This window comes from Sardina pilchardus, chromosome 5 (genome assembly GCF_963854185.1).
Source record: "Sardina pilchardus chromosome 5, fSarPil1.1, whole genome shotgun sequence".
Taxonomy (NCBI): Eukaryota; Metazoa; Chordata; class Actinopteri; order Clupeiformes; family Clupeidae; genus Sardina; species Sardina pilchardus.
Genome location: NC_084998.1, coordinates 4,558,522 through 4,579,832, shown reverse-complemented (window position 1 = coordinate 4,579,832; position 21,311 = coordinate 4,558,522). Strand labels below are relative to the sequence as shown.

General features: G+C 46.8%; 3 protein-coding genes across 3 annotated transcripts in view; all 3 read left to right on the top strand.

Annotated features, from left to right (window-relative positions):
* Nucleotides 1-6,610, top strand: part of mtmr8 (myotubularin related protein 8) — a 10,566-nt gene extending 3,956 nt beyond the window's left edge. Inside the window, exons 6-14 of the mRNA XM_062536018.1 lie at nucleotides 316-450; nucleotides 827-959; nucleotides 2,259-2,368; nucleotides 2,701-2,826; nucleotides 3,088-3,137; nucleotides 3,242-3,442; nucleotides 3,546-3,668; nucleotides 3,794-3,920; nucleotides 4,017-6,610. Coding sequence (XP_062392002.1) covers nucleotides 316-450; nucleotides 827-959; nucleotides 2,259-2,368; nucleotides 2,701-2,826; nucleotides 3,088-3,137; nucleotides 3,242-3,442; nucleotides 3,546-3,668; nucleotides 3,794-3,920; nucleotides 4,017-4,304 — 1,293 coding nt within the window. The 3' untranslated portion in view covers nucleotides 4,305-6,610. The remainder of the gene's footprint in view (nucleotides 1-315; nucleotides 451-826; nucleotides 960-2,258; nucleotides 2,369-2,700; nucleotides 2,827-3,087; nucleotides 3,138-3,241; nucleotides 3,443-3,545; nucleotides 3,669-3,793; nucleotides 3,921-4,016) is intronic.
* A 776-nt stretch (nucleotides 6,611-7,386) lies between these two features.
* asb12a (ankyrin repeat and SOCS box-containing 12a) lies at nucleotides 7,387-9,541 on the top strand. The gene is made up of 3 exons (XM_062536016.1): nucleotides 7,387-7,715; nucleotides 8,177-8,945; nucleotides 9,090-9,541. Exons 2-3 carry the CDS (start codon nucleotides 8,183-8,185, stop codon nucleotides 9,236-9,238), a joined length of 912 nt encoding a protein of 303 aa, XP_062392000.1. The 5' UTR covers nucleotides 7,387-7,715; nucleotides 8,177-8,182; the 3' UTR covers nucleotides 9,239-9,541.
* Nucleotides 9,542-11,241: 1,700 nt separating this feature from the next.
* amer1 (APC membrane recruitment protein 1) lies at nucleotides 11,242-18,234 on the top strand. Its single transcript, XM_062535817.1, has 3 exons — nucleotides 11,242-11,345; nucleotides 12,259-13,020; nucleotides 13,114-18,234. The coding sequence occupies exons 2-3, from the start codon at nucleotides 12,367-12,369 to the stop codon at nucleotides 15,613-15,615; spliced, it is 3,156 nt and encodes a 1,051-aa protein (XP_062391801.1). The 5' UTR covers nucleotides 11,242-11,345; nucleotides 12,259-12,366; the 3' UTR covers nucleotides 15,616-18,234.
* The last annotated feature ends 3,077 nt before the right edge of the window (nucleotides 18,235-21,311 follow it).

Genomic DNA, 21,311 nt, shown 5'->3' with positions numbered 1-21,311 from the left:
TAATGTTATTTGAATGGCTGGAATGCCTTGCAGTGTGTTACTATAACGCAGTAAAATAAGGTCACTTGAATTACATGATCGTGAGTGATGGACATGATTTAAAAGTAATGTAAAAACCCATCACTTTCGGCTAGCACGATCACTGTGATATGATTGCTAATGACTGCACTAGCTGATATCTCTGTTATTTTATTATTATCTTATAATTATGTTGGTATATGTGAAGTGACCTTGGGTATCACAAAAGACACTTTTAAATAAAATGTATCATTATTAATGTTATTATTATTATTATTATTATTTGTTTGTTTGTAGGCAGCTATCTGTCGCTGCAGCCAGCCGTTGTCAGGCTTCAGCGCTCGGTGTGTGGAGGATGAGCAGATGCTGGAGGCGATCCGCCAGGCCAACCCCAACTCTCCCTTCGTGTACGTGGTGGACACCAGACCTAAGGTATGCGGCACTCACGGCCTCCTTTGACCTGCTTGGGAATGACAGAACTCGGCAGTCAGTGGGATGCTGCACAGACCAGTTCAGCTGTAAGGGGGGGGGATCGGTAATCAGTGGGGACAATAGCAGATACACACTCACACCAGGTGGTATGTTCCAAATGCAGTCGTAATTGATGAGCTGCCGGAATGCTCAGATTTGTCTGGTGATAACGGATAACCAGTTGGTCACCAGTTTTTTTTTTTTTTATTTATTTTTACTAAATACCTGGTTAAATGAACACGCATTGTATTTTGCATTGATATGTATTCATTGTAAGGAACCTAGTAAGAGATGTTCTTGAGTCCCATGCGTAACTAAACACTCCTGTTTTCATCAGCTGAATGCCATGGCCAATCGAGCGGCAGGGAAAGGCTATGAAAATGAGGACAACTACTCCAATATACGATTCAACTTCCAGGGCATTGAGAACATTCATGTTATGAGAAACAGTCTCCAAAAACTGCTAGAAGGTATTTATTTATGCGTTCATCACATTTATCTTTGCATACATTTTTTTGCAAGCTCTTTATTAGGGTCATATGATCAGCATGTCTAACACCACTTTATTGGGGAAAATCATTTACAGGAAAGTCCTTCAAACGTGGAGACAGAAGTGTTGACCACTGTTTGATAGGCTCCTATGTTGGACTTTGCCTCTATTTTGTCCTTTCTTTTTGGTTACAGCTAGCTGTATGATGGTTAGTCAGTGCAATGCAATGCTGTAGTTGTATGGAATTGTAAATTAGCATGTCAAACAATAGATCCATTTCCTCACTGCCTGCCTGCAAAGCATGTTCTGGCTGCATGTGGATTTTCCCAATACAAGCCCAGTCAGCAGATAAGATCCTTTTGCTGATCTGATAAGGCGCTGCTGGCTGACACTCACCAGGGCAGAGGAAATGCGACGGCCAAACTATGGAGTATTTTTCACAAATACAGTACAAGTAGTACCGTAGTCAACAAGCACATAGCGTGTGTGTTCTTTTTCTCATGTAGAAAAATGCAGTCTTTTGTGGTGTTAGCCACAGGCTTTGGCCCGTCGAGCGGGTCTCTGAAATAGCTGCTCCAGAGGTATTTAGGCCTCTGTCCTGTAGGCCCTCTGGCTGCCGGGGTTAGTCATGCTGCTCATTGTCTGTTGTTCACTTATGATGGGGGTCTCTTGTAGCTGAACAGGCTCTTTTTTTTTTGGGGGGGGGGGGGTATTTCTGTAACATGCTCATTTAAATGTGCTATGTGTTTTTTTTGGTTGTTGTTGTTTTGGTTTGTTTAAAACCTAGAATTTCCCAAAAATGCCTACTCTCCGTGTTGTCGTGCTATCCACTGAAGTTAGCATGTAAACCAACACCGCATTGCATCAAGGCATGCCATGTGAGAATTGGAAGGTTCCAGAATTCCACATCTTTTGTCCCACTGTTGCTTGCTTGTAAGGCTGCCAGTTTTCTGGTTGTTGTGTTCCTTAAACTGTATATCTGTATACAAATTCATATGATCACAACAAACACTACGAACATACTAAGGCTAACCGCTTAGAGTCCGCATCAACGGGGCCTAAGCATTTGTTAGCAAAGCCTATATATATATATATATATATACATTAGCCTCAAAATGTATTTTTAAATTATTACAATTATAATTTTTTTCTCTGTTATTGTCTTACATCTTCCAAATGGACGTAAAGCACTTTGAGCTGCATTCTGTGTATGAAAGGGGCTGCACAAATAAAGCTTATTATAGCGTGTAATGTTCTTGCTATGTGTTTCTGGTCCTAGTCTGTGCAATGAAGTCTCCTTCGATGAGTGACTATCTGACTGGACTGGAGAACTCTGGTTGGCTCAGACACATAAAGGCAGTGCTGGATGCGGGGATGTTTTTAGCTAAGGTACTGAAACTCTGCTGTGGTTTTACATACACCCCCTGCTTTGTTGAGGTAGAGTAGACTAAATGAGGACCAAGATGAGAAAAACAAAACCTTTAGAATATCTACATTCATGTATATTGTTTGCTTTCAACAACTGTGTGTGTGTGTGTGTGTCTGTGTCTGTGTCTGTGTCTGTGTCTGTGTGTGTGTCTGTGTGTGTGTGTGTGTGTGTGTGTGTGTGTGTGTGTGTGTGTGTGTGTGTGTGTGTGTGTGTGTGTGTGTGTGTGTGTGTGTGTGTGTGTGTGTGTGTGTGTGTGTGTGTGTGTGTGTGTGTGTGTGTGTGTGTGTTGCAGGCAGTGAGCGATGAGAAGGCCAGTGTGCTGGTGCACTGCTCTGACGGCTGGGACCGCACTGCGCAGGTTTGCTCTGTGGCCGGCATCCTCCTGGACCCCTACTACCGCACCATCAAAGGCCTCATGGTAAGGGAGGCCCCAGCACCGCTCCAGCAGCTAATTCTAGTAGCTATTTGTGTGTGTGTGTGTGTGTGTGACTGTGTGTGTGTGCGCATCCGTGTGTGTGTGTGTGTGTGTGTGTGTGTGCATGATTATTTGACTCACACATCTGTATCTGTATCTGTATGTGTATCCGTATCCGTATCCGTATTCCAGATTACTTCCCTACGAATCTTGACTGCACTTGCCGTTAATGCATTGCCACTGTTCAATTATTTTTCCTTTAAGGTGTTAATAGAAAAAGAATGGATCTCCATGGGTCATAAGTTCACACATAGGTAAGTAGAGTGTTTGCATTTCCCTTTTGGAGCTCAATAATGCCTCATGAATCCATCACTATTGAAATATGCAGTGTTACTCACACATGTTGGTACGTTTGCAGGTGCGGGCACTTGGACGGCGACCCAAAAGAGGTGTCTCCCGTCTTCACACAGTTCATTGAGTGCGTGTGGCAGCTTACCGAGCAGTTTCCCTGCGTGTTCGAGTTCAACGAGAGGTTCCTCATCACCATCCACGACAACGTTTACGCCTGCCAGTATGGAAATTTCCTCGGAAACTGTCAGAAGGAGAGACAGGAGATACGGTGAGAAGGCCTGCCGGCACACAACACACGTCAGATCGTATATATTCTAGATCTGGGTTCTAGATTGTGAAACATTGTTTTTTCTTCGTGGTCCCCTCTACAGGCTTCAGGAAAGGACGTTCTCTCTGTGGCCGTTCTTGCTAGAACAGGAGAAGCAGTACAGAAACCCTCTCTACAAACGCAAGACCGGCACACTGAGACCAAACACCCTACCTTTGCATTTCAAGTATGTTATCAAATCTGTACACAACATCAGAGATCTAAATGGAGCTCTGTTCTGTTCTGGCAACCTTTACAACCTCTATACACAAGAAAAAAAAGTCTGCTTTGTCTATGTATTGTTCTGTGTAGGTTTTGGTGTGGCATGTACAACCACTATGATAAGGGCATGCACCCGAAACAGTCCGTGTTGGATCAACTGCTCTCCCTTACACAAAAGAAGGCTGACGGGGAGAAAAACATGTTGGATCTACAGAGGGTTAGTAGAATTCTGGGAAATGTAGTCTGTTTGCATGTTTATTTTGTGAGAAATGTTTTTGAACTCAATCACATTTCAACGTTTCCCCTGTTGTAGCAATTAGCAGTTGCTGATGGAGTCCTGCCGGCTGGACCAATTGAATCACCTACAAAGCAGTGCAGCCAATCCCTGCCCACTCCTACACCACCTCTTAACCAATCATCCGGTGATGTCCCCTGCTTGAAAAACGGTACGGGTGAGGATATTGGCTCAGGTGGTGAATGCACCAACGGAACACAGCTGGAGCATTTCCCAGACTCCGATTCGGACGTGACCGTCAAAGCGGGTAAAGCTGTCGCAGTGGACCACCAGGATCTGAAAGAGGACGTGCTGGGTTCCTCTTAAAGCTCCATGGTTACAGAGCAGGCACGCTGAGCAAGGTGTGCGAGGGCTGTGAGCCAAAGAAGCACATGCCCCAGTGTATGCTGGGAAATAAATAGCACTCACTTCTGAAAGGGGCGACTGTCAGGTGTTTGGAAAGCCTCTGGCCTTTTTATGAGCGATGCACCTGTTAAGGGGATCGGCAACACAAGCTCATATTTCAGCGTTTATGCTCCACGTGATCAATACTTTGATAACTGAGAAATATCTCGGCACTCCTGTTCATTAAGTCCACAGACTGCATTAAGAATCCATCTTTGAGGGGGTTCCTTAATAAGTCAATCAATAATTTTATAGCAAGGCAATAATATTCCTTGTATTTTTTTTTTGTTTGTTTCGTCAGTGTAATTTCAGTATCTTCACTTGGTGACACTTTATAAATGCGGCCAGTTGGTCTCAGAGCAATGTCCATATTGTCATATGTCTGTGAAAACCACAATCAAATTGCCTAGTTGCCATTTCACAAGGAATGCTTTGTAAAAAAAAACGAGAGAAAAGGATCAAATCCAATTGTCAGTCACTATTTGTGTTTGTTTGTTTTTTTTAATGGTGATTTTTGTACATTGTGTTTTTTTTATTCGTTTCACAAAAAAAATGAAATATATTTGCTATTCAAAGTTTATTCATGAACATGTTTATTCATTACCACTTAATGCTAGGGTTGAAAAGGGAATTGAAACGGCAATACTAGTGTTTCCTGTTGGCCAAAGTAGCAGAACACTGCCTTGGTGGAGCAAATGTCTTGAGGATGTTTGAGTATGTTTGAGGATGTCTCCAAGTGCCATTAATGTTAATTTTAATCTGATGTCTTTCCAGTGGCCATACGAACTAGAACTAGGGCTCAGAACACTGGTTGGATGCATATGAGGGACCAATGACTGTTTTATTAAGCTTCAGTTCGTACGGATAATAACATTGTCTGTCTGAGAAATTGAGAAATTCTGGATGAGTCCTTTTTTTTTTTTTACTGGTTGGCTAATACTATACAGGATGTAGATCAAACTAACCTTCCCTTGTAAGAACTGTTACAAGCACTCTGTTGATTTCACTACTGCTTTTGTGCATGAATGCTGTTTGTTCCGAAGCTTTTTTCGCTCTCGGGTTGAGTGGGGTGGGGAAATTCTGGATGAGTCCATTTTTTCTGGTTGGCTACTGCTATTTACAGGATGTGAATGAACTAACTAACCCTCCCCTGTAAGAACTGTTACAAGCACGTCTGTCGATTTCACTGTGCATGAATGCTGTATGTTCCGAAGCTTTCTTCGCCCTCGGGGTGAGTGGGATGGGGTGGGGTGGGGGGTGTCGGCATGTTTACTCTGTTGGTGGATAGCTAGCTCCAGATTTTGGACTTCTCCCCATATTTGTGTTAAAGTCTTCTCCAGCCCAGAAATTGAGTAGGCAGATTGTCAGACTTGTTGGAAGGTAGATTTTGAGAAGGGAACCAGTCATAGGCTGTCGCTGTTGCTATGTGAGATGGGAGATCTTTGTGATGAGGTCCACCCGTCTGCCACCATTTAAAAAGGGATATTTTGACTGAAGTCTGTTCAGTTATCTCTGTCTATGTCACCCCATCTTTCCACGTCTGGAATATTTTGCATACCTCTGCCACACTTGTCAATTCAAGTCCTGGGGAACATTAAGGGAATGTTGCTGAAGTTCAGAGCAATGCCTTTTGTGGTTGTTGAAAATAAAAAAAAGGGTCTATTTTGTATGTATCATTTAATGTATAATTGTACAGCATGTAGTTATACTTTTTGTGTTGTACTCGTCTACATTTTCAAGATATGCATACCTTTTGGTAACACCATTCCGTTGTGTTTGGTATGCCTGTATCGACCAATTCTGTGGAAATACTCCTTGAAAAGTATGCTGCTGTGCATTCTGTTTTTAAAGCAAGTTGTGGATCTGGATCAACATATTTGGGCTTTGTGATTCTTTCTTTTTTTTTAATGGTGTTCATATGAATATGTTAAAAAATATAAAATTGGATTTATTTGGACTTGATACGTCATGCTTATGTAAGATTGATAAAGGCAGAGGCCCTGTCTGATTCATGCTCCCCTCTATCAGAGTAAAGTGTTATGGATTGTTATGTGCGTACATTCTGAATAGAAGCCAGAATTTGGGGATTTTGTTTATTTTGAGGTTTAAAGGCCTATCTATATTTCTGGCACATGTTGGCAAGTATTGTTTCTTATATGTCTTCTTGTGGCAACGGCATGAGGCAAACTCATCCATCAGATCAATCAATAAACATAACAGAAAATGTTGGCTAGTCTTGAGGACCAAAGTAGTGGTTTTGTTGTTGTTATTTTTTAAATACGTTCTTTACATTTCTGCAAATGTTTGCTATTATCACTGTTTGATATCTGTGATCTTCATTTTTAATAGCTTATTCTGAATGAACCTTTTCGCTTAATTAATGATGAATTATAATTCATTATTTAGTTAATATTAATTAGTTAATTAGTTATTATATAATTAATATATAATTATACTATTTTCAAGCAGTACGGAAAATAAAGAAAATTCAGATATATTAGGTCTTTAGTAAAATAATAGCTTGAAATGGCATGTCACAACCCTAAACTTCACTAAAATGGAGCATAATTGCTATGCACTGTATTAGTTGCTCTGATGGCGAACTCTTGCAGGCCTATGTTGTTTCATCATCTGTTTTGTTGGCAAAGTCACTGGAAAAAGAAATGGGATCCAATCTGAACTAGTTAATTCGAATTTGAGTACACCTATTTAGGACCTGAGCAGCCTTTAATTAGGATTACAAGACAATGGCACATCCCCTGACCACAAAGAATGGAGTGAAGGACTGAATGACTTTTGTTTTTCCACTTAACCTGAAGAAACCAACCCGGGCTATATGTATTGAAGAGAATGAATACTTTATGTGAAGAATCCAGGTCCTGATCTCTGTACTGCAGACAAACGGTACATTCAAGTGAATAAGATATAATATCTAAGTAGCCTGATATTTATGGCAAGGGGACCTTCTTGTGTACAGCGTCACTTCATTTTGCTGACGAGTGGTGACGTCATCAAAACAAGAAGTCCTTGACGCTGTGAGTGATAGCTTGCATGCCATCTACTTGCCAGTAAAATACAGTGTTGTGCTTAACTGCCGACTGTACCCTAATATTTAAAGGTGATATTTTGTTGTGCTGCGAAATGCTACAAGCTTGGTAACTGTAAAGTGGATGCAGCCGACAAACAACAGCTTGGTTAGCGCAAGGATTGCGCTAGCACTACCGCTAACTTACCTGACGGTAAATCGCCGTCTATCTTTCGCTAACAGCTCGCATTGCTGGCGTTAAATTTACAGTGATCTCGCGCTGGATTTCTACTCTGAAGATATAACAGGTGTGGTATTTTGGTGTATTTTATATTTTTCAGTCGGAGCTAGACAGATAATAGCGTATTCATCATGTTGTGTGTTGCTCTGAAATGTTGAAATTCAACCAAACCGTATATGGTCAGGGTGGCTAACTTTAGCTAGCTAGGGAAAAAAGCAACACCCTATTCTGACAATGCACTGCTGTGTTCCTTCAGTAAACAACAAACGGGATAATGAAACATCAGATGACGCCTAAATAACATTTCTGCCGAGTCTTTGCAGGTCATATCAGTGTGCCTAGCAGCATGTGTAGGAGGCAAGCCTCAGGCTCAGCCAATTTGCATAAACATGTTGGGGGGCCTGGCAGCCAGGCCTAGTTGAATGCACCATATAGATGTGTCTGCTCTACATTTTAATGTGTAGTTTGTTCAGTGTAGTAGGTTTGTTTGCACAACCATTTTTTGACCATGTTTTATATATTTTGCAGCGTTTTATGCTACAGCTCAGGTTTGGAGTCGAAGAGGAAGACAGTGGTGAACTCTGTCAACTTAACCAGGCTGTGTCCAACGATGACCACATGCTTCTCCTGGAGCTTCTCTCTCAAGAACGCTACAAGCGGGTCATTAACCACCGCAGTGGCTGGGGTGTGCCAGGAACCCCGCTCCGCATGGCCGCATCCAAGGGCCACCTGCGGTGCCTGGAGGTCCTCTTGGCGCACGGCGCCGATGTGGACTGCATAGACGTGAAGGCGCAGACCCCGCTCTTCACTGCAGTGTGTGGCCGCTACCTCACATGTGTGTTGGCCCTCCTGCGTGCCGGGGCCAACCCCAACGGCTGTCCCAAGAACAACAGCTCCCCCGTCCTCACGGCTGCCCGCGAGGGCGACCCGGAGATCCTGAGGCAGCTCCTTCACCACGGAGCGGATGTCAACGCCAGGTCAAAAGTGGCCCTTTGGACATCGGGTGTGGCCATTTGCAGTGGCCCGCTTTACCTGTCTGCTGTGTACGGCCACCTGGACTGCTTTCGGGTTCTGCTGTTGTACGGCGCCGACCCCGACTACAACTATCCCGACGAGCGGCTTCCGAGTAAGGGGAAGCAGCCTAAAACTGTGCTCGAGACATGCCTGAGGCATGGATGTGGAGTGGAGTATGTGCAGCTACTGATAGATTTTGGGGCCAATGTGTATCTACCCACCCTGATCATAGAGAAGACCACCAAGCAAAACGAAGCAGTGGAGCTCCTGCTAAAAGAGAGAGGTGAGAGAGAGAGTAGTGAAGTGTTTGCTTTCAAAAGCCATCAAGTGTGATGATGATGGTATTGCACGCCATACTAGTCATTTTCATAACATCTCTCTTCTGATTGGTTATGATGACTCATCTGTTCTATTATTTTCCCACCAGGATGTCCGAAATCACTGACCTCCCAATGCCGTTTGGCCATCAGAACGCATCTGAGACAGATCAACAGGATTGATTCCATAGACTGTTTGGACATGCCACCTTGCCTCATGAATTATCTCAAACACATACCAAACCGTGTGATCCTGTAAACTGTGCTAGCAGCAGCAGCTGTGCCTTTCACACATAGTATTCAATGCTGTCTACAGAAAGGAAACTATTTAATTGCAAATTAATCAAAGCGCTTTTACTGTAATGGACTTTTTGAAATTACATGTCATGTTTTAAAAGTCCTGTTGAAAGCTTTTTGTGTGGTTATTATTTGTTAATGTCTATATGTATGCAGCAGGCTTAGGTAGTTCATTATATTGGAAAGATTACATTTCTTGTGTTGTCTCTTTGAATTGCAGCTCTTGATACTGGAACTCCATGGAATAAATCACATTCTAACTCCATCTTTCTGACGTTTTTTTTGTCATAGTGAATGTCAATGTGAATCTTTTGTTTGATAAGATCATCAATCAGTATAGGCCTAGTAGGTCATAAGTCCTCTGGTCTGTCCTGTGTCATTATTTCGAGTCGAACAAGAAGAGACATATGTGTCATACATTTAGGCAAGGGTTTGTTCTTGCATATTAGTTAACATTATAAAAGATCTTGATATTGTAAAAAGGATCCTGCACGACGCAAGTAGGTAATTTTGGGAATTGCAGTCATTGAATCTGGGTGTCTGGACGTAGATCCTTTGACAACACAGTCTAGACTGTTTTATTTAGGTAGCCAGCTACTTTTCCAGAATAGCGTTTATGCTGCAGGACCTACAATACCCATCATGCAATTCGATCAATTTACCACCCAACAGCAACAGGAAGCCTTTCCAGAGGTTTGGGAGGTTTAGCCCAGGGGGTCAGGATTTGGAGGGTTAGCTTCAGCCAGTTAGCATGTCATTTGGCCGCCGACATCTTTGAAAAAATGGCGTTCCATGGTTGTACCATATCCGGCACCAGCGCATGCACGAGACAGCTCATGCACGAGCTGTCTCAGCTCATGCACGAGTTTCGATTTCGGCACGAGCGTCCTCGCGCGTCCATGTTGATAACGCATTCTAGAAGACATAAATAAAATGACTGACGACTAGGATTAAGTTACCGATACTTGATGCCTGTGCATTATCATTATACCAGGCTTTGTGAATAAAAGAAAAAAGCAAATGTCGTTCTAATAGGTTACTATTATTTGCATTAGACTATGTATGAGTTGGCAAGGTATGATAAGACATTCTAGGAAATGCGAAGAAATTCTCTAACTAAACCCAATTATTAACCTACTCGCTGTCGTGTAGGCTAGGCTAGGAAAACTATTTTAAAACGCTCAGCTGCAGACCTGTAGCCTAGTTAATAACAACGCAGCGTTGGGGGTCACAGCCTAGATAACGGTAAAAGTTTCCGACAGTGACAGCAGACTTAAAATGCATGCTGCTCGAAACATAACACATGGATGCGCGCTTCTACCGGTAAGCCTATAATATGCGTTGGCTTCATTTCGTCTGTCTACAAATGTAGGTTTAAACTGCAAATTCACACTGGGTGCAGCACAAATAGCATATCTGGTATCCACACGTTTCTTACATCCCATGTCTACTTACTATGAGTCATTTTCGTCGGGTAGACAGCCTATTGCGCACATAACATCCAGGCTACAGTCAGTTCAAAGCATTTACTGTGGGGATCATATTTATGTGTATGCTAAGTGAATTCTTGCTCAATATTGACTCGCCATGTTTATTATATCATGACATATGAATATCACATTATAGGATTTCGAGACAAGGGGCAAACTTCTCCACCACCATCCCAACTCAAATAGCCTAATTAAATACATTTGCGCCTGTAACGATAGGAGCGCGTTCACGAACACCTTCTCTCACTCTCCAATCTTCATCAACGATGTACCTATGTTGTCTCGTTGTAACGTGGAGCCTAATTGGCTCATTCTAGCTGGTGACGGAAATGGACACCCATGGAACGCCATTTTCTCAAAGATGGCTGCGGCCAATTTCAAACTTTTTTGGCTGAAGTAGCTAGCCTAGCATCGGCCATTGAAATGAATGGGGGCGGGACTTAGTCCCTCTCTCCAGTTCTTATAATACCTCCATGGTTTAGCCTAGCGCTCATCGAGTGAACAAAGTGAGTCAAGTCCTAAGCGTAAGTGAATGGTTAGTTTATTGTGACGGGATGTAGCATGCTAGCGTCAGTGAAGGTGAGATTGTTTTCCTGATGTATGCATTTGACTGCTTGTTCAATAAGCGCGCAGATTCTCAGGGCAGTAATCTGTAACGTTGCTGTATCATTAACAAAGAGCCATCTATATTTTGAGTTAACATGAACTGAAACAGCTAGCTAAATGTGACAACATCAGCTGGCTATAGCATACAATTCTGTCATGTAATCGATACTTAAGTTATAAGTTATGCATTTTGATCAGGAAACAGTTTTCAACTTTGCCACTTTGCAGAGAAACGTTATACCAGAGTCTGATTTCTGCTTCGACTCCGATTCATTTCATGGCCATATTCAAAGGTAGCAATCACGAAGGCCTTAGCTAACATTGGCTAACAGCTGGAGAAGGATTATCTGACTAACGTTTCAGCCTGACTTAATCGTAGTAGTAGTTGTTGTTGTTGTTGTTGTTTGTTCTTATGATCTCTAGGGTCTTTATGTTTTTAAGCGCGAAGCTCTTTTTCAGTTATGAGTGGCCAGATCTGTCATCCAGTATCCAAGTTAGCAAGCGACGTTCCACATGGGGTTTCTTTGTGTCTGTAAATAAATCGGTGATGGCCATAGCTACCAATAAAGCTACGCTTAACAAGAACAATGCATTGAATGCAAAATACATAACCTCGGCTGGACTTAGTTTTGTTGACCTCTGAGTTGTCTACTAGATTTGACTTAACTTCAAGTCATTCCCAAAATGAGTAACGTTAGGTATTTCTTCAGTGGACAACTGACTGGTGCTTATGCCTTATGGTTGTCACACTTGTGTAGACACGACTAGATAAACCCTCTCTGTGGGAATTTCATGAATTTATCTTAAATAGTTTCCTTTTTATCATATAACACCAGGGATGGATTGTGCTGATTCTAATAGATTTTGTTGTTCTTTGTTGTTTTAGGTGTAGCATGGCAGACAGCTTGTGTGAGATGGCAAGTCGAACATCTTTTCTCACTGGACCTGAAGGTGTCTTCATGTAGCCTAGCTTGTTGCTTTAACTTGCATTGCCATGGAGACCGGTGCAGGAAGTGAGCTCAGTGAAGCAGAGATTGTGGAATCCATCTCCCAGGAGTCACCGCACCCTCCACCACCACAGCCACCCTCTGGGAAACTGAGGAAGACCGCCTTCAAGTTCTTCAGCAGCCGCAAGAGCATCTGCGTGCTACCCAGCTTCTTTGGGGGGCTCGGGAAAGGCCAGAGCCGAGGGTCCTCCAAAAGCGGCGTGACCAAGAGCCGGACGCACGACGGCGTGAGCCGAGGATGCTGGGACGACGGCGTCAGGGGGAGCGGCGACGTCGCGGCCGGAGACTTTGAGTTCCGCGCGCCCCGAGAACGAGACTGCGGAGGCGGGAGCGAGTCGCACAGGGGAACAGGGGAGAGTCTGAAGTCCCAGTTCCTGCCGTGGCAGAGGAGGGGACTCCGAGGCCTCTTCAGCAGCATCAGGAGACACAGGAGGAGCAAGAATGTGGAGAAGATCTCGAGCCTGGAGATGTTGCCCAGTGCCTGTAACGTGCCTGCGGCCCAGGCGGACGCCGGACGTCACGGCAGCAGTGACGACGATGGCCGCCTGGGCAGCGTGTTGGAACCGGTCGTGCCTGACTCAGCTAACGGCAGCGAGGGCCTGGCGTCCGCCGCCGCTGAATGTATGAAAGCTGACGTGTTAGTGCCTGAGAGGAGGAGGAGGGGGGTGGGAGAGGGGAGCACGGAGGAAGAGGAGGAGGAAGAGGAGGAGGAGGTGGTGGTGGTGGGGGAGAAGAGGAGGAGTGGGGTGGAGACAGCTGCTGAGGAGACGGAGGTTATCCAGAGGGGTGTTCCCGGCACATATCGGCAGCCCCTGTGTGCCGACTCGGAGCTGGTTCGTCTCGCCGAGCAAAACCCGGAGGGGGCGGACTGCGATCCGCCGGCTGCCTCTTCCTCCTCCGAGCACGCCAGCCTGGTCTTCGGCGACGTGGCGTCCCTCAAGAGCTTCGACTCGCTCACGGGCTGCGGCGACATCATCGCCGACCAGGACGACGACAGCGTGGCCGAGAGCTCGGTGTCGGGCGAGCGAGGCAGCCGCAACGCGGGCAAGCGCAGCTCGTGCCTGGTCACCTACCAGGGCGGCGGAGAGGAGATGGCCACGCCTGACCAGGTGGACTCCGACTACCTGCAGGGCCTCTGGGAGGCCGAGGCCGAGGGAGCCAACGAGGCCCGCTACGCCCCCGACGAGCACTCCGACGGCCTGCCCGTCACCCCGGACCAGCCAATCAGCTCGCTGCACACCCTCACCACCCCGACCACCACCAGCAGCAGCGACTGCGGCGGGATCAGCAGCAGCAACACCAACAGCAGCCCCCTGGGGGCGCTAGAGACCGTCCTGAGCCCCGGCGAGCTGGCGACGCCGCAGAGCGAGCAGCAGGAGTCGGTGCCCAACAGCGACGAGGGCTACTACGACGCCACCACGCCCGGCGCAGACGAGGACGCCCGCGAACGCGAACGACCGGCGCCGAGGCCCGAGCGACTGCCACGCGACAGCTACAGCGGCGACGCCCTCTACGAGCTCTTCGAGCCCGACGACCGGCTCCTCAGCCCGGCGATGGCCGACGACGACGACCCGTGCGACTTCCTGGACATGCCCCTGCCCGAGGGCAAGGGAAGCCCCGTCTACTCCCTGAAGACGGGCGCCATGGACACCTGCGCCACGGAGACGGAGGACGCCCGCCTGAGCAAGATCCAGCAGGCGCTGCTGTGCTGCGAGCTGCAGAGCCTCCGGACCGCGCCCAAGGACACGCCCCTCTTCAGCCGAGGGCCCTACTACCCCGACGCCCACCTCCCGCTGGCCAGCTGCAAGGCGGGCAAACACAAGCAGCTGGATGAGCCGCTGAGCCCCAGGGGCACCAGGCTAGCGCCCGCGCACCACGCCTCAGGGGACGCCTCGCTCTCCTCCGACGGAGGGCCCGGGCCCCAGACGCAGGACAATCCCTCGTACGCCCAGATCCCCAGTCCACTGCAGGAGTTTGGGCCCTACGCGCAGCGTGACCAGTGCAGTCCTCCGGCCGGCCCGCACCCCCACGGCCTCTCACTGCCCGGTGATGGCGGCCATTCGCAGGAGGAGCTGACGGTGTGCTTCTCGCAGGCGCTGGTGGACTTCACCAAGCACTCCTTGCGCGTCTTCCGCAACTCCACCGAGAGCCTGGACGGCTCCGAGTCCGGCTCGCCGTTCGGCCAGAACCTGCGCGCGCTGCCCACCATGGTGACCTTCGACGTGGCAGACATGGAGAACGAGGGCGAGTTCGAGCGGCAGACGGAGGAGGGGGGCGTCGAGGAGGAGCTGGCCTCGCCGTTCGAGCCCTTCGAGCCGTTCGAGCCGTTCGAGCCGTTTGAGGACGAGAGCTGCTACCTGCGCGAGGACGCCTTCGCCGAGTGCGACGAGCGGACGCTGCTGGACGCCTACGAGCAGAGCCTGCTGCTGGACACCACTGGCGCCACGTGGGGCATCGCCAGCCTGCCGCGCCACCTCAGCTCCGGGCGCGCCTGCCAGGCCGTCGCGCCGCCGCTCGCCCTCAACCGCCGCAGCCGCTCGCTCGACACCGACGGCCTGGAGCTGCGCCTGGGCGCCACCGGCCACGCGACCGCGTCCGCCACCGGGGGAACGCCGTACGAGAGCGCCAGGACGGCCGGCTCGCTTCACCGCAGGAAGAAGAGCAACAACGGCCACGTCTCTGGAGCCCCGGGCGCCCGGCGCGGCCCGAACCACCAGCAGCCAGCAGCGGCCACCAGGGACGGCCCAAGACACGGTCAGGGTCACGGTCAAGGTCAGGGTCGGGGTCACGGCGTCTCGGTCTCGAACTCTGCGTCCCTCTGCCAGAAACAGCCTTCTGCGTGTCCCCCTCCATCTGAGACGCGTCCTGCCAGCAAGCCGGCCCTCCATCAGGCTGCCATCAGGCCCTCCGACCTGCCCCTGCAGTCAGCAGCAGCACCCTCCTCCTCCTCCCTCCTCCTCCTCCGCGGCCGCAACCCAGCCGGCGCATCCACGGGGGGCAGTGGGGCATTTCACGGAGCCAACCACCAGTCGGCGGGAGAGGCCTTTTACCATTGCGGCCTGGCAGAGTCCGGGCACTCCCAGGGCAAGATGCGCCCTGTCGGGGTGACCCAGGGGGTACCCCACCTCTCCTCCTGGGCCCGATCGGACAAAGAGCGCGAGCTCAGTGGGAAGAGCATGAAGGCGCTGGAGGTGGGCTATGGTGGGGGTCCCGCTCAGAGCAAGCGCTCCACATAATCAAAGGCCCCAAAGCGCCACATCAGTTACAGTGCAATCTGCAGCCGGAGATCCCACCTGGAGGCCTGGACCATCACCACCACCACCACCACCACCACCAAAGACCCTGCTGGAGGTCTCCTTAGCACTATCCATTACTTTGGAACACCAAGTCTTCTCTCTCTCTCTCTCTCTCTCTCTCTCTCTCTCTCTATCTTTCTCTCTCTCCCTGTTACTCATGCACACTCTCTTTGTCCAGGTCATTCTATGTTGTCCATCTCTTATTCCGTGGGGTAATGTTTTACTTGTGTGTTGCTGATAAATAAGCTAGCGTGATTATTTTCATTCTCAATTTGTTTTTTTAGCACATACCACACAACACTATTTTTTATGTGAAATGTTACATTTATGTAGCGATTTTATGAAGAGGTCACCTGTTCAGAGTTTTTGGTAAAAAATACAAATGGCTGAGTTTAATTTATTACAGAAAGTGAAACTTCTCTACAGTACACCACACTCAGTTTAGGTGCTAGCACTCAAAATGTAACTTATGTCGTGATAATGCATTTGAAGTGTCAAAAAAGTATATTTTTTACTTCATGCGTCAATGACATGTTCGGTGCATTTTCTTCCGTTTCTCTGTACTCTCATTTTATTTGTTACACCACCAGTATTTTAGCGTTTACACTTTTCCTACAGTGAGAGTTTTGATCTTCATTTGTACTATGTTTATATGAATTTATTGTTTTGCTGATTTTGTAATTGTGCAAGTCACAGGTGTACACTACCGTGCTGGATGATCCCAAAAAGCTTATATCATTCTGTTTTTTTTTTGCTACTGTAAAACAAATTTGTTACACAAGTCATGTTTAGTATTCACTGTACCAAGTTACTGAAGAGATGAGCAGAGGTGTGTTCAAATCCGCAAACATAGGTGACGTTTGCAAACAGTTGTCTGTTTGCCTTGAGTTCTTGGCAAACGTTTGCACACACTCGCAAAGAGTGTGAGGAGGCAGTTCTCCCCTCACATGCAGTGGAGATGGATGAACTGTTACCATCACAATAGAATGTTTACACCAAATCGTTCAATTTAGCTGTGCAGAGAAAACACATTTGCCATGAAAGTTTACCACTGTTTGCACAATTTGAACACACCTCCGTTATATACCAGGGGGTATTCCTAGTATGTGGTGTAGGGACAAACCTGGGTAAATGAACTCGGAGTAAGTGGTTAACCTTCTCCAGCAAGAGCTGTATGCCATTGTTTGGTTGAGAATGAAGCCATTCAGTTCTTCTAGGAGGTTTACGACTTACTCTGGATTAATTTACCCACGTTTGTCACTGGACCACATACTTGGAATACCCCCCTGCTCTGCCGTTAACTTCAAGTCCTCTTGTCCGAACGCTGACGTATGTGGGTTGAGCAGAAATGCCTCTCTTGCCTAGAGTTAGGAAATTAAAGTTGTTTGTTTTGTCTTTGAACGACACCAGGATGGTATAATATGACTTGAATGTCAGTCCATTATGTCACCAGTTGTGGATTATGTATGAAAAACATATATATAGTAGTTTACCTCAAGTATTAGTTAACAGTTAGAGCAAAGCAATGATGTTTCACCATGGACCTACAACTACACACAAATAGATTACTGGAGATTTTAAACTTTCGAAACTGTAGATGAGTTCCTCCACATTTTCAGAGTGAACTCTCTGCTGTCTTGGACCTAGTCGGTGAGCAGGCGTTTGGAATGTAAATCACTGCCGTGTTGACCGCTTGTCACTGCTGTATCCACGAGCTGTAGCCTACGACGACGAGCTGCCATCTTGGTGCACCCTCTACATCACACACGGGAGCAGCTTGTCAGTCACTAAACCTTTTTTTTTTTTATGTCCTTCTCTCATGCTGTGTATGAATGTCAAACCAGCCGTCACGGCACGGATTATTTCATATCTTGTGGTCAGTGAGGTCAGCCACCAAAGTGGTCACTGTGCTCTTAATGTATCAGTTGTGTTTCCTCCAGGGGTGTATTCCAAGTAGGTGGCTAAGGGACAGATCTGGGTAAGTTAACCCAGAGGAAGCGGTAAACCTCCCAATAGAAGAGCCTTTTGGCTTTGTTTAGTTTGGAGATTGAAGCCCTGGGGCCATTCTGTTATCAGGTTTGCGACTGGGTTATCGTACCTAGGTTTCCCACCACCTACTGTGCGTGGAATCATGGCCTGCTCTGGAGTGTGTGTGTGTGTGTGTTGGAGAAAAGAGGCAAAACAATCAACAACAGTTTCATAGCTGATTTCATTTTTAGTGTGTTTTGGTTTTGTGTCGCCACATTGTTGATCTAATGTTTCTGAATGTGCACATGACATTCATTTGGCTTCATTGGTCCAAAACCATGACAAAAAGCTGTTTTGTATCTATGGATGTATATATATAGATATATTTACGCAAACATTGAATGTTCCAGCACTTTGGCAGAACATTTGTAGACAACCATAGCCTTTCATGTTTTAACACCACAGCCACTCTAGCTGAGAGAACCAATGTCACCTTCAGTGCTTTAGTAGACCTCACGCAGACTGAAGAATCCAGTCCAACCATATCCCCCACCCCCCTTCAGCTGAAAATAAACACCATCTTCAGCGAGACATGTCTTTGGGCTTTCTGTTTGTGTGTGTGTGTGTGTGTGTGTGTGTGTGTGTGTGTGTGTGTGTCAACAGTGAAGGTATGGTGAACGTGTCCGTCATGTCTCTGGCAGGCACTATTTTAGATGAACTGTGTAGGATATTCTCAGGGATGCAGTGACATCAACACAGCTTTTCAGATGCTTGCCTTCCGGCAGTTGCTCTTTCAGATTCACACATTCGGTTTGTTAAGATGCAGGGTCTCAGTTCCATTGTTTTAGTGGAAATGTGATACCACTCTAGGATTGACGTTGGGGCCCAATGGGTATCGATAAATTCCATTGTATTCCAAATTCCACAGAGTTATTACATGAACAAAAACAAAAGAGTGACTTATCATGCTTTGAGAATAATGATGCAGAGGGAAGGTGTTTAAAACTCAAATTACATTTTCAGATATTGGCTTGTTTATGATCAGCTTTAGAAATACATCTAAAATATGAGATGTTGTCGATGATATTGTGTGTATGGGAGTTTGATTGTATCTACTTCACTTCACTGTGACCCTAGTTCTTAAATATGTGGTATTAACATAGGACTAATAGACTCATAGCACGTTCTGCTGAGCTTTTTTTTCTCTCAATAAGGAGTAATTTCGCCCCCTAGTGGCCAAAAGAAATGCCAACGAGTCGTGCAGAGATGATGCGTGTGTTTTGAATCCTTTGAGACTGCCGGTGTTGGAGGGTTTCATCTTATCAATCTCTGCTTCAACCTCAGTCTCAGCTGGAAACTAGCAAACATGTACATTCTTCATCAAACTATGTCTTTGTCACTTTTGACCAAATGTGTTATGTGCAATGACCTCACCACAATCTGCTGTGTAATGGTAGAAGTCACTGGCAGGAGTTGCTAAGCAACAGAAACATTTTATTTTTCCTTTTTTCACAATGAGAGATAAACTCAGTGTTATCCACGGCATATTTACTGCCCAGTCAGAGTTTCTGTTTCTGTCAGTGGAAGTCTGTCTTGTTCCAATGAAGCGAGTCCAGCAGAGTGCTTTAAATGGGCTCTCTCTCTTCTCTCTCTCTCTCTTCTCTCTCTCTTCTCTCTCTCTCTTCTCTCACTCTCTCTTCTCTCTCACTCTGTCTGTCTGTCTCTCTCTTCTCTCTCTCTCTCTTCTCTCTCTCTTCTCTCTCACTCTCTCTGTCTGTCTGTCTCTCTTTCTCTCTCTCTCTCTCTCTCTCTTTCCTCCTCCCCACTTTAACATTTGAAGAATTTGGAAAAATATTTATTCTCACCTTTCCTCTTGTCCCCATTTCAAACAGACTTTGTGTTTCTTTGCGCCGACACCAAAGCAAGACACACATTCACATCTATACCTTGTGCCTTGTCCTACCGTACCTACCCTCATTCTTTTTCTGTATACACCCTGCACCTGGTTCTACTACATCGCTCACATGTATACCCATGTGTTACTATCACTCACATCTGTATATATACCTTGTGCCTTGTTCCACTCACACCCACATCTGTATATACCCTGTGCCTTGTTCTACCGCATAAGGAGGGATGACAAAAGTCAACTCCCTCTGAGGCCAATTACTCAGTCAGGAGAGAGAGAGGGAAAGTGAGAGAGAGAGAGAACAACAGAGAGAAAGAAAGAATAAAAAAAAGAAAGGAGGGATGAGAAATGTGGATCTGAGAGCTCAGTTAAAAGCAGAGATAAGGGGTGGGGGTGAAGGGATGCAGGGAGCGGAGGAGAGAAGAGAGGGGGGGGGGTGAAGGGATGCAGAGAGAGCGGAGGAGAGAAGAGAGGGGGTGGTGGGAGAGGAGAGGAGGAGAGGATCTGTCCTGTTGGTCATGGCTCTTTGTCCCCAGATTGGGAGCAGGGGCTGGGCCAGTGTGGGGCTGCATGGAGCTGTGTGTGTGTGTGTGTGTGTGTGTGTGTGTGTGTGTGTGTGTGTGTGTGTGTGTGTGTGTGTGTGTGTGTGTGTGTGTGCGGGGCTGTGGGGCTGCATGGAGCCAGAGCAACAGCCACAGCACTGAGAGCTGTTACGCAAGCCCTGTGTGTGCTGCTCTGTGATCTGTAAACGCGCCGCCATGAGGGGGAAATGCTACTGTGTGTGTGTGTGTGTGTGTGAGTGTGTGCCTGGCCGTCAGCCCAGAACTCACGCACACACACACACACACACACACACACACACACACACAGTTGCTGCACCATGCTCCCTCGTGTGTATGCATGTGTGTTTGTATGTCTCTGTGTGTGTTCTGCACTCTCCTGTGTCTTTGTGTGAGTGTGTGTGTGTGTGTGTGTGTGTGTGTGTGTGTGTGTGTTCTGCAATATCCTTCCACAAATAAGACCCTCTCTCCTGTGTATATGTTTGTATTCATGTCGGCACAATACATTTCCCTGATATAAAGAAAGAAATCTCAATCTAGATGAGCACAGGCATTCTGCCTCTGGTGCATGCATGCATGAATGTGTTGGGGTGCACGTTAAGCAACATGATGTAGCCGTGTGTGTGTGTGTGTGTGTGTGTGTGTGTGTGTGTGTGTGTGTGTGCATAATCTCAAAGGGCCAGACACTCTGTGCCTATCTCTATTAAGATGGAGAAGGTATGAGAAAGCGAAAGGCCCACTCATATGAAGAACTCTTAACATTCAATAGGACTGCCTATGCAGTATCCTTGTGTTGGTATATATATTTGTTTATATATCTGTGTGTGTGTGTGTGTGTGTGTGTGTGTGTGTCTGTCATTGTGTGTGTTGTGTATACATGTGTTAGTTTGTGTGTGCATACATTCATGCGTGTAATTTGTTTACATGATGAAGTTACCATGTACTCTTGGATAGAATATGTTGACTCAGCTCTATAAAACTGACCACAGCAGTGTCCATCTCTAACCCCAGTAGACTGCTCTGCTCTGCCCCCATCTTCTCCTGAATCCCCCTCTGCTCTGCCCCTCACTGCTTTCTCATTCATCCCCATGCCTCTCCTCCTCCACCTCTTCTCCTCTCCTCCTCCACCTCTTCTCCCCGAGCGTCCTCGTTCCCCTCTCCTCCACCTCTTCTCCTCTCCTCCTCCACCTCTTCTCCCC

What these genes read in the sequence shown, in the direction of transcription:
- asb12a (XM_062536016.1), top strand. Translation starts at nt 8,183, where the DNA reads ATGCTACAGCTCAGGTTTGGAGTCGAAGAGGAAGACAGTGGTGAACTC. An exon ending in GCTCCTGCTAAAAGAGAGAG is followed by an intron (nt 8,946 to 9,089) that starts GTGAGAGAGAGA and finishes TTTTCCCACCAG; the next exon opens with GATGTCCGAAATCACTGACC.
- amer1 (XM_062535817.1), top strand. Translation starts at nt 12,367, where the DNA reads ATGGAGACCGGTGCAGGAAGTGAGCTCAGTGAAGCAGAGATTGTGGAA. An exon ending in GTATGAAAGCTGACGTGTTA is followed by an intron (nt 13,021 to 13,113) that starts GTGCCTGAGAGG and finishes GTGGGGGAGAAG; the next exon opens with AGGAGGAGTGGGGTGGAGAC.